The sequence below is a fragment of the Leguminivora glycinivorella genome, chromosome 25 (assembly GCF_023078275.1).
Source record: "Leguminivora glycinivorella isolate SPB_JAAS2020 chromosome 25, LegGlyc_1.1, whole genome shotgun sequence".
Classification (NCBI taxonomy): domain Eukaryota; kingdom Metazoa; phylum Arthropoda; class Insecta; order Lepidoptera; family Tortricidae; genus Leguminivora; species Leguminivora glycinivorella.
Genome location: NC_062995.1, coordinates 10,536,574 through 10,549,034, shown reverse-complemented (window position 1 = coordinate 10,549,034; position 12,461 = coordinate 10,536,574). Strand labels below are relative to the sequence as shown.

General features: G+C 36.5%; 2 protein-coding genes across 3 annotated transcripts in view; both read right to left on the bottom strand.

The window, feature by feature from the left end:
- LOC125239539 overlaps positions 1-5,774 on the bottom strand; it is a 32,469-nt gene extending 26,695 nt beyond the window's left edge. Inside the window, exons 1-3 of the mRNA XM_048147154.1 lie at positions 5,326-5,774; positions 3,731-3,865; positions 3,083-3,201 (exon numbers count right to left, since the gene is read on the bottom strand). Of these exons, the coding sequence (XP_048003111.1) occupies positions 3,083-3,201; positions 3,731-3,740 (129 nt within the window). The 5' untranslated portion in view covers positions 3,741-3,865; positions 5,326-5,774. The remainder of the gene's footprint in view (positions 1-3,082; positions 3,202-3,730; positions 3,866-5,325) is intronic.
- An 811-nt stretch (positions 5,775-6,585) lies between these two features.
- Positions 6,586-11,961, bottom strand: LOC125239137. 2 transcript variants are annotated; one of them, XM_048146641.1, is made up of 11 exons: positions 11,855-11,961; positions 11,514-11,622; positions 11,305-11,374; positions 10,951-11,025; positions 9,577-9,675; positions 9,167-9,265; positions 8,735-8,879; positions 7,916-8,007; positions 7,327-7,805; positions 6,877-6,941; positions 6,586-6,784 (listed from the first exon to the last, which is right to left on the bottom strand). In XM_048146641.1, exons 3-11 carry the CDS (start codon positions 11,362-11,364, stop codon positions 6,717-6,719), a joined length of 1,182 nt encoding a protein of 393 aa, XP_048002598.1. In that variant the 5' UTR covers positions 11,365-11,374; positions 11,514-11,622; positions 11,855-11,961; the 3' UTR covers positions 6,586-6,716. The 2 variants fall into 2 exon arrangements, with proteins under 2 accessions (XP_048002598.1, XP_048002597.1); XM_048146640.1 differs by lacking the exon at positions 11,514-11,622.
- Positions 11,962-12,461: the final 500 nt, after the last annotated feature.

Genomic DNA, 12,461 nt, shown 5'->3' with positions numbered 1-12,461 from the left:
AAAAGTATAAGATTAAATGGTACCATATGGTACGAACGGCAGCACGAAGTTCCCGCAACAGACATAAACAAACATGGCCCCCATCCCTAGTCGTTTACGTAAAAGGGATAGCATATCGCATTCCTAACTTGACGAAAAGGGATGGGCATACTTCGGCGCCGCCCAGTACAACCATATTACCCAGTATACAATGAACTCCGCGGATAATAAACAATATTCAACAAAATAATGAATTTGACTTACCTGTGGAATGTTATTCCATCTTTTTTATATGTTGAATTGTTTGTTGATTTGCCACACCACTTTATGCTACAGGACACCATTTTAGAAACATAATTTGATTCTTTTTGATTTTTTTTCGAACGGACATAGGGACTGTTAGCGGGTCGTAAGCTTGGGCGCTACTGACCGGTGTCGCGCGCGTTCATACTTATATAAACCTTATTTTTCGTATGCGTGGTGACCGCGAGTCGCCCTGTAAGGGCCGTCTTGTTGTTTTGGTCTGTGTTAAATATAAATTATGTTTAAACATAACTACTGTCCGTATTTTCTTCCAATTATGTGGTGCTTTATTTATGCACTGCATAAAATATTTCATTTTAAGTATAGGAAACTAGCCTATTGGTAACACATTGGACCGGCAATCCAAGGATGTGGGTTCGAGTCCCACGTAGAAGACAAAAGGGGCATTTCATGAGAATGTCGCTTACAACATGCAATTCTTCTAATACTTCTGTTCTGAAGACGCTAAGAAAGAGAAGTTGTGTTAGACGTTAACAAATTGGCAGTATTTTGCTTTACAGATTTCATTCTAATAGCCTTGTATGGTAATACAAGGCAATAAGTTTTTTGCGAAAATTTCATTTTTGGCACAAGCTTTTATCGCCGACTGTACCTTTCTTTCAACAGTCATCTACTGCTCTCAGAGACGTTTCTAAAAACCCCTTACTCGATGGGGATACGACGTTTCATAACAGAGTTCCTATGACCACCTTTCTGATCCATCATCAGATCAGCTCCATGATACCATAATATTGCATTTTCACGTGTTTTACATATGTGCGCAAAATTTCAGCTCAATAAGAAACCGAGAAGTGGGTCAAATTTAGCTTCTACGTTTTGACGCACACTAACATACTAATACTAATAGAATAGAATAGTTTATTTTCTAAAAGTTTTACAATCTTTAGTTACCAGAGGCCCCCCGCACTAGGTTACACCTGTATCGCGGGGAACCAATTACAATTTTGTATCTGAGTTTCGTTCAGGTACATGCAAACTATATCTAAGTCAACACAAACATATTTATATTAAGGCTTGTATTCAAATATTCTACACTAGAATTACAGATTGAAAGGTGAGTTGTTAAGTGACTCTATACAAAATTGCTTCTGTCTCTATGTAACTCAGTGACTGGAGTAGTTTAAAAGTCGTATATTTGGCCTCATTTACACTACTGCCTTTTATATCACAGTACTTGAGAATAGCGTTGTAGGCTGCTATCTTAATATAATCCCCAAATCGTCTAGCAAAAGCAGAGGATACCTTTGGAACCGGTAACATAAATACTCGTTTCTTAAGGAGCGAATTGTAACAAGTCAAATGCTTGGAGGAGATATGTGCAAGCAGAACTACTTTATGCAGGAATAATTGACGGACGGTTAGAACTTTTGCTTCAGCATAAAGATCTGAAGTTGGGAATCGGAAGGATTTCTTTAACATTACCTTTAAGACGGAGCGCTGAGCTCTTTCAAGTTCTAGCATTGTTGTCTTAGGTGCTCCGCCCCAAACTGAGATGCAATAACTGATAATTGGTTGACACAGCGCGATGGCGCGATTTTTAGCAACGGTTTGCATGCCGAATTACGGAGTTTTTTAAAAATGAAAATACATTTCCTAATTCTATCAGCGAGATTACGAATATGGCGTTTAAAATCTAGTTTTTCGTCTACTAGCAACCCTAGGTACTTTATCACGTCAGTACGTTGAATGTAATTGCAGCATCGAATTGCAGTTACAAATATTGCCAGGGGCGGCTCACTCCGCGATTCCATAGCCGCGCTACAAGTACATGCGGGCGGCCGCGAGTTCGCGGCCTAATCAGGGGTGGCTCGAATTCTCACGGAACGCACGTTCGCACTTTCTATTGTTACTATACGTCGCGAGTTTTTTTAAAGGTTCATATGCGATATCTGCGTGTGGAATGGCTAATAATGCTTAGTTAAATAAACATCATGAATAAAATAGGACAATATTACACAGATCTACTATTGACTATGTCATTTATGCCCCACGGAAACGTTCAATCAGGCTTGTGACGTTGGGACTTAAACAAAAATATATAAATACTGTATATATACCTAGAAAATACCCAAGACTTGAATATAATAACATAACATTTTATTTGAGTATTATTATTTTTTAATCCATAGGCAACCCTAACGTCCGACGCTGCGCACGTGCGGCTCGTTTCTTTGTAATCATTTTGTAGGCATTTAAAAAGGTGGCATTTCGTGAACTTCAAAGCAGTGGGCCTTCTGTACTTGTACTAATATATATTCTGTGATATTGCTAGAAAGATCACTACATTGATGTATTTTTATCCTGGGATCAAACGGAGGTTTGGATAAAGCTGTTTTGTGGAAACATAAGAATTTGGTTTTGTCGCTATTTAGAGTAAGGAGATTAGTACTAAACCAGTGCGCTGCAATTTTCATACCATTCTCAGCTGTAGCGATTACACTTTCCCAGCTCTTGTCATTGAAAACGATTACAGTGTCATCCTACTAACACGCCAAGTTGAATAAAAGCTTGTAAAACATGTCGTAAGCGACATTCTCGTGGAATGCCCCAAAAGATTTAAACAATCGTACCTGGGAACCATTAAGAAACATTTACGGCCCACTCACGACATTGGTCTAAGCGCGGCACCGGTGAGCGGCAGCCATACGTGCGAATGAAAAGCCCCATCGCTGTGTCTCGCTTCAATGTATGGCCGCCGCTCACCGCTGCCGCGCTTAGACCAATGTCGTGGCTGAGCCGTTATGCTCTTTAAAAACAAAAAAAAAACACAGATTTTTACCTCCAATGTTTTATGGTATCCAAGCTTCTTGCCACCATTATCACAAACAAGAGTGTTGGTTTCCTTCAGATTTGGTGTTGTATACTTGATCAGTTCCGGGTCTAGGGCGTCAATGGGAACTGAAAAATAAATATTATCATGAAATAAAACTATGGAAACGGATTAAATCGCGTATAATGAATTTAAAATTAATAATAATAATTTAAAATTAATAGTAATTCGCATATAATGAATTTGAATTTTGAAGGCTGTGAGGCATTTGTGTTGTATGGTGTTGGACATTTGCAGTTTGTTTTTTGTCAATTTTTGTGTAGATTCATTGATTAATTGTTTTTTAAAATAGTAACGGTAATTTTTTGAATATTGTATAACTACCTAACCCTCACCCCAAAAGCGACGAGGTGTTACTTATAAATTTAACGTGTCTATCTGTCTGTCTGTGTGTGTCTGTCTGTGGCTTCGTAGCTCATGAATGGATGAACCGATTTAGATTTAGTTTTTTTTGTTTGAAAGCTGAATTAGTCGGAAGTGTTCTTAGCCATGTTCCATGAAAATCGGTCCATTTTGTCGCGGTCGGGGGTTTATTCAAAATTTGAATTTTGTGGTTAGGTTAATTTTATTATTTATACTTTTAATCTTAGTACTTACGGGAGCACATCTCATGAGATAGTCGCACAGCATAGAGTTTGCTCTGAGCAGCTTCTGTTTAAAGCGGACTGCCTTCTGCAGCAGCGCAACACACTCGTAGCACAACCATGGCGGGAGTCCATCTGATTCAGAAACCTAATGAAAAATGAAAATGAAATATTTATTTCTCAAGTAGACATATTACAATGCGCATATGAACGTCAAATAAAGCTAAGCCGACTCGAACACTACGCCTTAGCCTCAAGAAGATTTCAGTCCCCCCTCAGTTGGAGGGGGTATCCACCATGGGACCGGCAAGAAACTCGGAGGCCACTTCTTTTCAAAACATTACTTTTTATGATTAACATGCATTAAATAACAAGATACAATTTAACATGCAAAGTATTTAACAAAAAAATATAAACACACTAGGTACTCTATGGAAATTAATTTCAATAAATTATTAAATTATATATAGATAGACAAGTGCGGAAAAAAGGAAGTTCGAAATGATTTCCGATAAATTAACAAACGACCATAGCTGGGCATTAACTCGTTAATCCGTTAATCGTTAATTAACGAAGTTAATATTTCGATTAACGGATTAACTTTTAAGTTAACTTGAAAAAATGTTAACGGACTCGTTAACTTCCGTTAAATTTCTCCGAGTCCGTTAATCTAGTAGGGCACAGGCGCCATCTGCGCTGCGAAAAACACGTTCTGACCGCTACTTTAAAAGCCCGAAGTACGGCAAATCCTATGATTTGCCGGTAAATCCTAGGTTTTACCGATGTCGATTGCTAAAAGTCCGAAATATTACCTAAAAAAGTATTCTTCACGTGGATTTGATTTTACTAACTTTGGTTCGGTGAATCCTAAGCTTTACCATGGCGACTGTTGTAGTGATAGGGCAGCAAATTCGAGCCCTATTTACGACCACATTTGCTTCCCTAGCTTCTACCGCCCAAAGTGCCACAACAGTCCCGTCACCGCCAGCATCTCTCCTGACACAGCTCTTGGCAGTAGCTCAGGTGATCACTGCCTTCCACGTGCAGCCTAGAGTTTAATAGGCTAGCTGTACTTCGGCCTTTTACAGAAATATAATACGTTATAGTGGATACTGATGCAACTAAATATTTAAAGAAAAGTTCATTTTTTTTCACGTGTTAACGGATTAACGATTAACTTTAACTTACGTTAAATTTGTCGAAATGTATCGCTTTAACGATTAACGAAGTTAACTTTTTTAGTAACGGATTATCGATTAACGAAGTTAACTATTTGATTAACGGTGCCCAGCTATGCAAACGACCAAAGACAGTGTTTTAAATCAACAAAGTTACAAATTACCTTTCCGCACGTATTGTACGTTTTTCAGTACAGATGGCCCTCTGAAGTTTCGACCTGACAAGACATGAACCACTTCTCGCACTAGTGCGTAAAAAAACACCATCTGTACTGAACAGCCCATTTCAGCGACCCTCAATGTCTCTCTCAACATTTTAAATAACCTCTTTTAGAAGACCACAATCAATCAAACAACAAAATTCGAATTTGTCACAATGTAAAACATTAATATTGTAGTTTTATAATAACCTTAGAAGCTACAAACTTACATTTAGCCCTGCTAAATCGCGAAAATGAGTAGCGAAGAGCGAAATATTGAACATTCGCTTGTCGGTCGTCAGACAACACCTGCATATTGTTTTCTCCGGTTCTGGCTCAGGCTTATACTCTTCTTCAGACTTAAAATAAGCCTCCATGGTTAAAAACGCAATTCACATTTATTTTACTGATTTTTTTGTTACAGATGCAGTAAAAAGCAAAACAATTTGTAAACAATATGGCGTCTAAGCACATTATGCGGGTACGAAATGCACCATTATTATTTTGTTGTTCAAATATGATCTCTATTGTGCTGTCATATGGTACCTTTCTAACTACTCAAATTATTTAAATATAGTAACAGAAATTAGCGAAATCAGCATTTACAATAAATAAGTTGCGTTTCGTTTACTACAAATTTTATATTTAGGATTTTCATACAAAGTTACAGTCACATTTACACAATTTTCAAAACATTTTTATATGATATTTTTGCAGTGTTCAAAGCCGAGCAAAATATATAATATTCAACAGAGATATGACGATGGCTTATTATGTCTTTTCGTAATTTAGGGTAAAATGTATGCAGTATCGAAACGCATAAGTAGGGTTACCATTTAAAAATAAATCTTCTATATGGTAGAAACTAGAGATGGGCCGAATATGGACATTGTCGAATACGAATATTCGGCCGAACATTCGGTTCAACTCTTACCGAACCGAACATTCGGCCGAATATTCGGTTACGCCATATTTTTAAAGCGGATATTAATATTAAAGCTATAAAATTATTGATAATGGTTACATACGTCACTGCAACTATGTTTTATGAATTATGATTTAGTGGATAACTAAAACTTAGTTATAACAGCTCTGAACTCTTCCCAACTCTTAAACTACGGTTTTTTTACTTTTTTACAAAACAATTGTATTTACATTTTGACGCATATTTTTGTTGTTTCTTATAAAGCTACTGAAATAGGAGCTTATTATCCAATAGAATACGTAAGGTCTTCGTTAATTATTTACTTTGTTTATTCGGTAAATATTCGGAAATGCAACCGAATTATTCGGCCGAATACGAACATTGAAAAACTTGCCGAATATGCCGAATATCGAATATCTACCGAATATTCGGCCCATCTCTAGTAGAAACACAAGTAAACAGTTGTACACTCACTTCGTCAATAGTAAAAAGTCGATTAGTGAAAATACTGCATTTCAGTTTCGTCCCCTTTTCTACTGACAAAGTGAGTGTGCTTGAAGACAGTTCAAAACATTTATTTATCTTTAAATTGTATTAACTTGACAAATTATCACAAAATAAATGGCACTTTATAGTTCTTAAAAATAAGATGAATATTATTTATTTACAGTAAGCTCTTTACAATTACAATGTAAGTTAATTTTTATTATGATCACAAGTTAATACATAAATCGGCGGCGCAGAAAGCACATAAAGTGTCATATCTGAAAAATAAAGTATTTCAATTAATATCGATCTGAGTAATTATACCACACACAAAATACAATACAAATGCTAAACTTAATGTCAAACTAACCTGAAGTAATTTTACAATTCGTTTTCAAGTTGTCAAGAGATCCACTGTGGTGTCCTGGTTCGTTGCTGAAAAAATAACGGCAAGTACAATTTTAATAAAATAGGAGAAGATTCAATTTATTAGGAAATGGTTACTAAAAAAGGGGTTATTAACAGTTAGCAAAATGTTCACATACATTTTGCTAACTATTTATTTTTTGAAATGTTTGAAACGAATTAATGTACCTAATTAAAAAACATGTAACTTAATAAAATAACTACATATGGCTAGTTAAGTATTAATAAAAGCGTCTGGCTTATATGATATTAATGGCCTTTGAACTCTACATTTCAAATAATCTGTAGCAATGATCAAACTAGAAAATATACTCTGATACAGATATTTTGATTTTACCGCGTTTGTGCAGCTTTATATTTCATTAGATAACATGTGTTTTTTTTTAATTCTTACCAGTTTTCAGCGTTGATATTATTTAAAGATTTCGACATCACACAAGACTGCATTGCAGCTTGCAGATCAACCAGAGAGCAAGCTTGTCTTGCTCGAGCTATCAAACTATGTTGTAACATACTCTGGCAGCATTTTTGTTCATCGTTTATTCTTATTTCCGGTATTTTCTCAGTTTTCCCATTCTGTTGACAATCACAAGTTTTCTTGCCATTTCCTGTAGTTGCATTTTCAGTTGTTGATTTCGAGTCTTGATTAAGAGATCTGTGAATGTTAGGATCAGACGCATAGTTTTGTTTATATTTGTCAATAAACTGTACAGTTTTCCGGTTCCTCATTGCCGATAGGTGGTATTGCCCTCTCCTGAAGGCGGCAGGAGACATATTGGGGGATCTGTTAGGTGATGCAAAGGCTGACGCGGATTCATTTGGCTTTTTGATTGCATCTTTGATTTCATATTCTGTTGCAATAGCTTCGAAAACCTGCAAATAATGATTAACATTTTATTTATTTAATTTTAGTATAGTGCCTGTCTGTGGCTAGTATCCGGATCTACTAAATCTACAAAGCGCAATATCAATATACACATTACCTGTTCTGCAACCAAATTCCTAGCATATGGAGAATCCTTAGGTGGTAGTGCTTCTCTACATAAAGCACAGCGTTCTAGCCTTTTCCAACAAGCTGTAATAAAATGAGAAGATGTTATGCTTTGCGTTAATTCCTTAGACGTATTTAATATACGAGGTGTGCAATAAAAAGGTACCGAGGTGTGTATTATGTATATTTTCGTAAGTCGGATTAATACTCCCAGAATCTAGGGTTCATTTAATCTTTGAATTTTTTTAGTTCAAAATTGAAAAAACAACTATTCAAAAGACCTCGGTACATGTAAAACTAACTTTAAAATATTGATTAACATAATACTGCTCTATTAAAACTAACATTACTATAAAAGTAAACCCTATTCACAAAACTCTTTCCGGGCCCTCTCAGATGCAAAGGTGCCCATCACACTCGATGCGTTCCCACGCTAAATTTTATTGCGATAGACAGCTTTTGCATCAGAAAATACCCGGAACGAGAGTCATGGCCTCTCTCACTGAGCCACCGCCCCAATTCGACCAAAATTGGAATATCACAGTGTAAGTAAGTACTGTTAACCAAATTAGATAGGACTCTAAGGGAGACATCAATCTACACAATAAGTCATTCATTACATATTTGATATATAGACGCCTATAGAAAACATTATAGCAATTTTCTTCTAAGGTGTTTACTTAAACAACATTTTTTTCAAGTTTCTTATTTAAAGTTATTTTTTAGCATTTGAAATTTAAGACTACACATAACTCTCTTACTCAGTTTTGCGATAACATTAAAGTAACGAGAAGAAATACAGAAACCTCACCTTCGCAGTACAAATGAGATCTTGCGCAGTTGAGTGCTTTTGTGGCTGTAGCTGCGCAGACGCAGCAGGAGAGTGCCTTCACCACTCCCGCCAGCGCTCTCCGTGACTTCTCACCGCGAGAACCTCCGCCGCAACTCCAGAGGAGCTATAACACATATTAAATATTATCTTAGTGCCAAGAAAAAAGGTCTAAGTTAACTAAAACCTTACCAGAAACATATAACTGTTGCGGTATTTTATTCGAACTATTTTCTTCATACTATATGTATACTGAACTGTCACCGCATACATCAGAATAACAGCGCCCTCTTGACAATAGTCATAATATTTTTTTTCAGGCTTTTATAAAGCTCGCATAGAGTCTGCATGGGGACGATAGTAAAATACTTCTCTGGCTAAGGGGATTTTTAACTTATATGAATTTATGAATACCTCCGGATCATCTTTTGGATCCACTCCACAGTTCCAAACGAGAAGCGAAACGCCGTGGCCAGCTCCATCTCCCCTAATCAACCCAGCCACTTGACCAACCTGAAAGTGATAAAATATTCCTATTCTGATACAATAAACAAACTGTATAAAATAAATATCACATGCTTCACCAAATAATAAGTCAGGTTTCAGTTATGTTAAAGACGGTAGCTGGTTACACTAAAAGCTATACTTCCATATCATATCGTATCGTTCGAACTTGCAAGAAGCAAATTAAGAAATTTCACATTTCGTTGACGCTACAGGTTAGGTCACATTCTGAGACTTTGTTATGTTTGGATATACCTAAATGAAATCCAACTGAAAATAGAAAAATGAGTATCGTCTTCTTAGGTAGCTTTAGTTTTTACCGGTAAACCAAGCAAATCTTTTCCGTCAGCCTGAAGCAAACAGTCCCCTGTCTTCAATCCCGCTAAGTCAGCTCGTGCTCCGGGAGTCACTTCACGAACCTGAAACCAAATATTAAATTGCTAAGTTTTCATAAAAATCATAAGTTTTAAGGTCGGTTGCACCAAACTGCCTGTTCATCATCATCACCCTCCTTGCGTTATCCCGGCATGGGGGCCTGGGGTATACTTTGACAACGAATCACAAGATTTGGCGTAGGCACTAGTTTTTACGAAAGCGACTGCCATCTGACGTTGCAATCCGAAGGGTAAACTAGACCTTATTCATATTAGTCCGGTTTCCTCACGATGTTTTCTTTCACCGAAAAGCTACTGGCAGATATCGTATGACATTTCGCACGTAATTTCCGAAAAACTCATTGGTTTGAGCCGAGGTTCGAACCCGCGACCTCCGGAACGAAAGTCGCACGTACTTACTGCTAGGCTACCAGCGCTTTGCACCAAACCGCCTGTTACCGAATTTAAAGTAGGTTTTTTTTTCGTACGGGAATTTCCATAAATTTCCGCTGCGTGAAGTTGATGTGTCTGTTAACTGTAGATTATGCAACTGGTCCTTAACGTGTACATAAACTGAACAAACATTTTTTATTTGCCTCGAGGGAAGTACCAAATGCTTAGATAGTAAAGTGTAAAGTATCGAATTTGCATTGAGATATGAACCACAAGAGAAGGTCAACTAGGTACCGACTTATCGATCGTAAATTAAATTGATTTATTTAGATACAGAATGTTGAAACGAGTGAATATGAAAAATAAAAAAAGTATAAGCTTTTTAGTCAACTAGTGACGACTTAGTCGCCTGTGTATAAATTTGATATGCAAATATGTATATCCATACTTTAATACTTTTTTTTATTGGGAAAGCTCTTTATTTACATGAACATATTTACATAAATATATAAGAAACTAAGACCAAAATTTAAAATAAAATTTAATTTAAATTTAATACTTTAAAATTATAAATGGGAAACTGTGTGTGTCTGTTTGTTTGTCCTTCTTTCACGTCAAAACGGAACGATGTATTGGCGTGATTTTTTAAGTGGAGATAGTTGAAGGGAAGGAAAGTGACATAGGCTGACTTTTGTCTCTCTTTGACCCCCTACTTCCCGAAAATGGGGGGTTGAAGTTTCTATGGAGCCTTCCGCAATTTTCGAATTTAACGCAAGCGAAGCCACGGGCAAAAGCTAGTTAAATATATAAAGCAAACTTTCAGTTTCAGATCTGCATTGGCAAGAGCGAAAGTTTGCTAAATGGACCATTCGTTCTATTCGCAGTACCTACTTATAGGTAAGTACATTAGGTACATACTATACTTACCCAAGGATAGGGATCCCATAAAGTTCTTGTTAAACGGAAGCCTAGCCCCTCCCCCTCATCTTCCGGTAAATTCAGCTGAAACAATAATAAAAATGTGAAAAAAATAATGATCGATGCGTATGTAATAATTTATATAAATAAACAATTATTTATTACAAGAACAGCGTCATAATTCAAATTATCTCACGACCACAAAACACGGATCAAGATTTATACAATTCTAATGAGTTTTCCGCATGTGACGACTTCGCTCCGCCCCAATCATAAGTGATGATCTGATCTGATAAATAATGATGTACTTTATTTCAAGGTACAACTGACTATTTTTGAACAGATCTGATTTAAAATACTTACCACAACTAGTCTGACACCTTCGCAATCTTCACTTCCGCTTCCGCTTGGGATGTCCGCCATCTTTCATGAGCTACATATGCAAGTAAAATGAAAATAATTATGATTAACTTGAGAATGTTCTGGGAAATGAGCAAATTTTTGTAGACTTAATTAACACATACTAGTATGTATGTTGTTTATTTACTTTAGTTACCAGCAATATTTGCTACCTGTTAGCTATTAATTTCTCCTGCACCAACATATTATGTCTCTGTTTAACCCATTGGTTGACTGGTAGAGAATTCATTTTGTCATTAAGTCCGCCATTTGTACGTGTTTCTTTGTTGTGCAATAAAGTTTAAATAAATAAATAAAAAAATTTTTCAGGGTTGATATAGTATCTCTAACACTGTGACACACCCTGAAGCAGCGAAAAAAAAAAACTTTATCCTATAACTGGTCAAGATCAGATACGGTGTTTGAAACAACCAATTTTTTTCGCGATTATTGCTTGCATTAAAACTTAATCACTTGCCCTATAGATTAATAAACTTAAAATGACACAACGTACTTAGTTTGTATTCCAAAACAGTTGAAAATAAGCACGGTTATTCACTCTGTGAATAAAAACAAAACATAAATTATATGCTCAAGCACAATATTAAGCGAGCTTTGAGATTCACGAGTACGATCAAACTGTTGTAGATTAAAAAACTTTATCATGACCTAATAGTGTTGTGCTAATGTAATCGACCAGCCGGCATTTTTTTATACCACGTCGGTGGCAAACACAGGCATATTATCATGGTCCGCCTTATGGAAAGCGCAAAGCGGTCACCGTAACCTATAGCAGCCTGCAACTCAAGGGGTGTCACATGCGAGTTGCCAACCCATTAGGAATTTGCCAACAATACCCACAATAATCCATACTAATATTATAAATGGGAAAGTGTGTGTGTTTGTTTGTTTGTTTGTCCGTCTTTCACGGCAAAACGGAGCGACGAATTGACGTGATTTTTTAAGTGGAGATAGTTGAAGGGATGGAGAGTGACATAGGCTACTTTTTGTCTCTTTATAACGCTAGCAAAGCCGCGGGCAAAAGCTAGTATTATATATATATTAGCAATGTTCTCAAAAGAGACCACGCTGTCCTGCAACTTCGGTTTGAGTATTGTAGG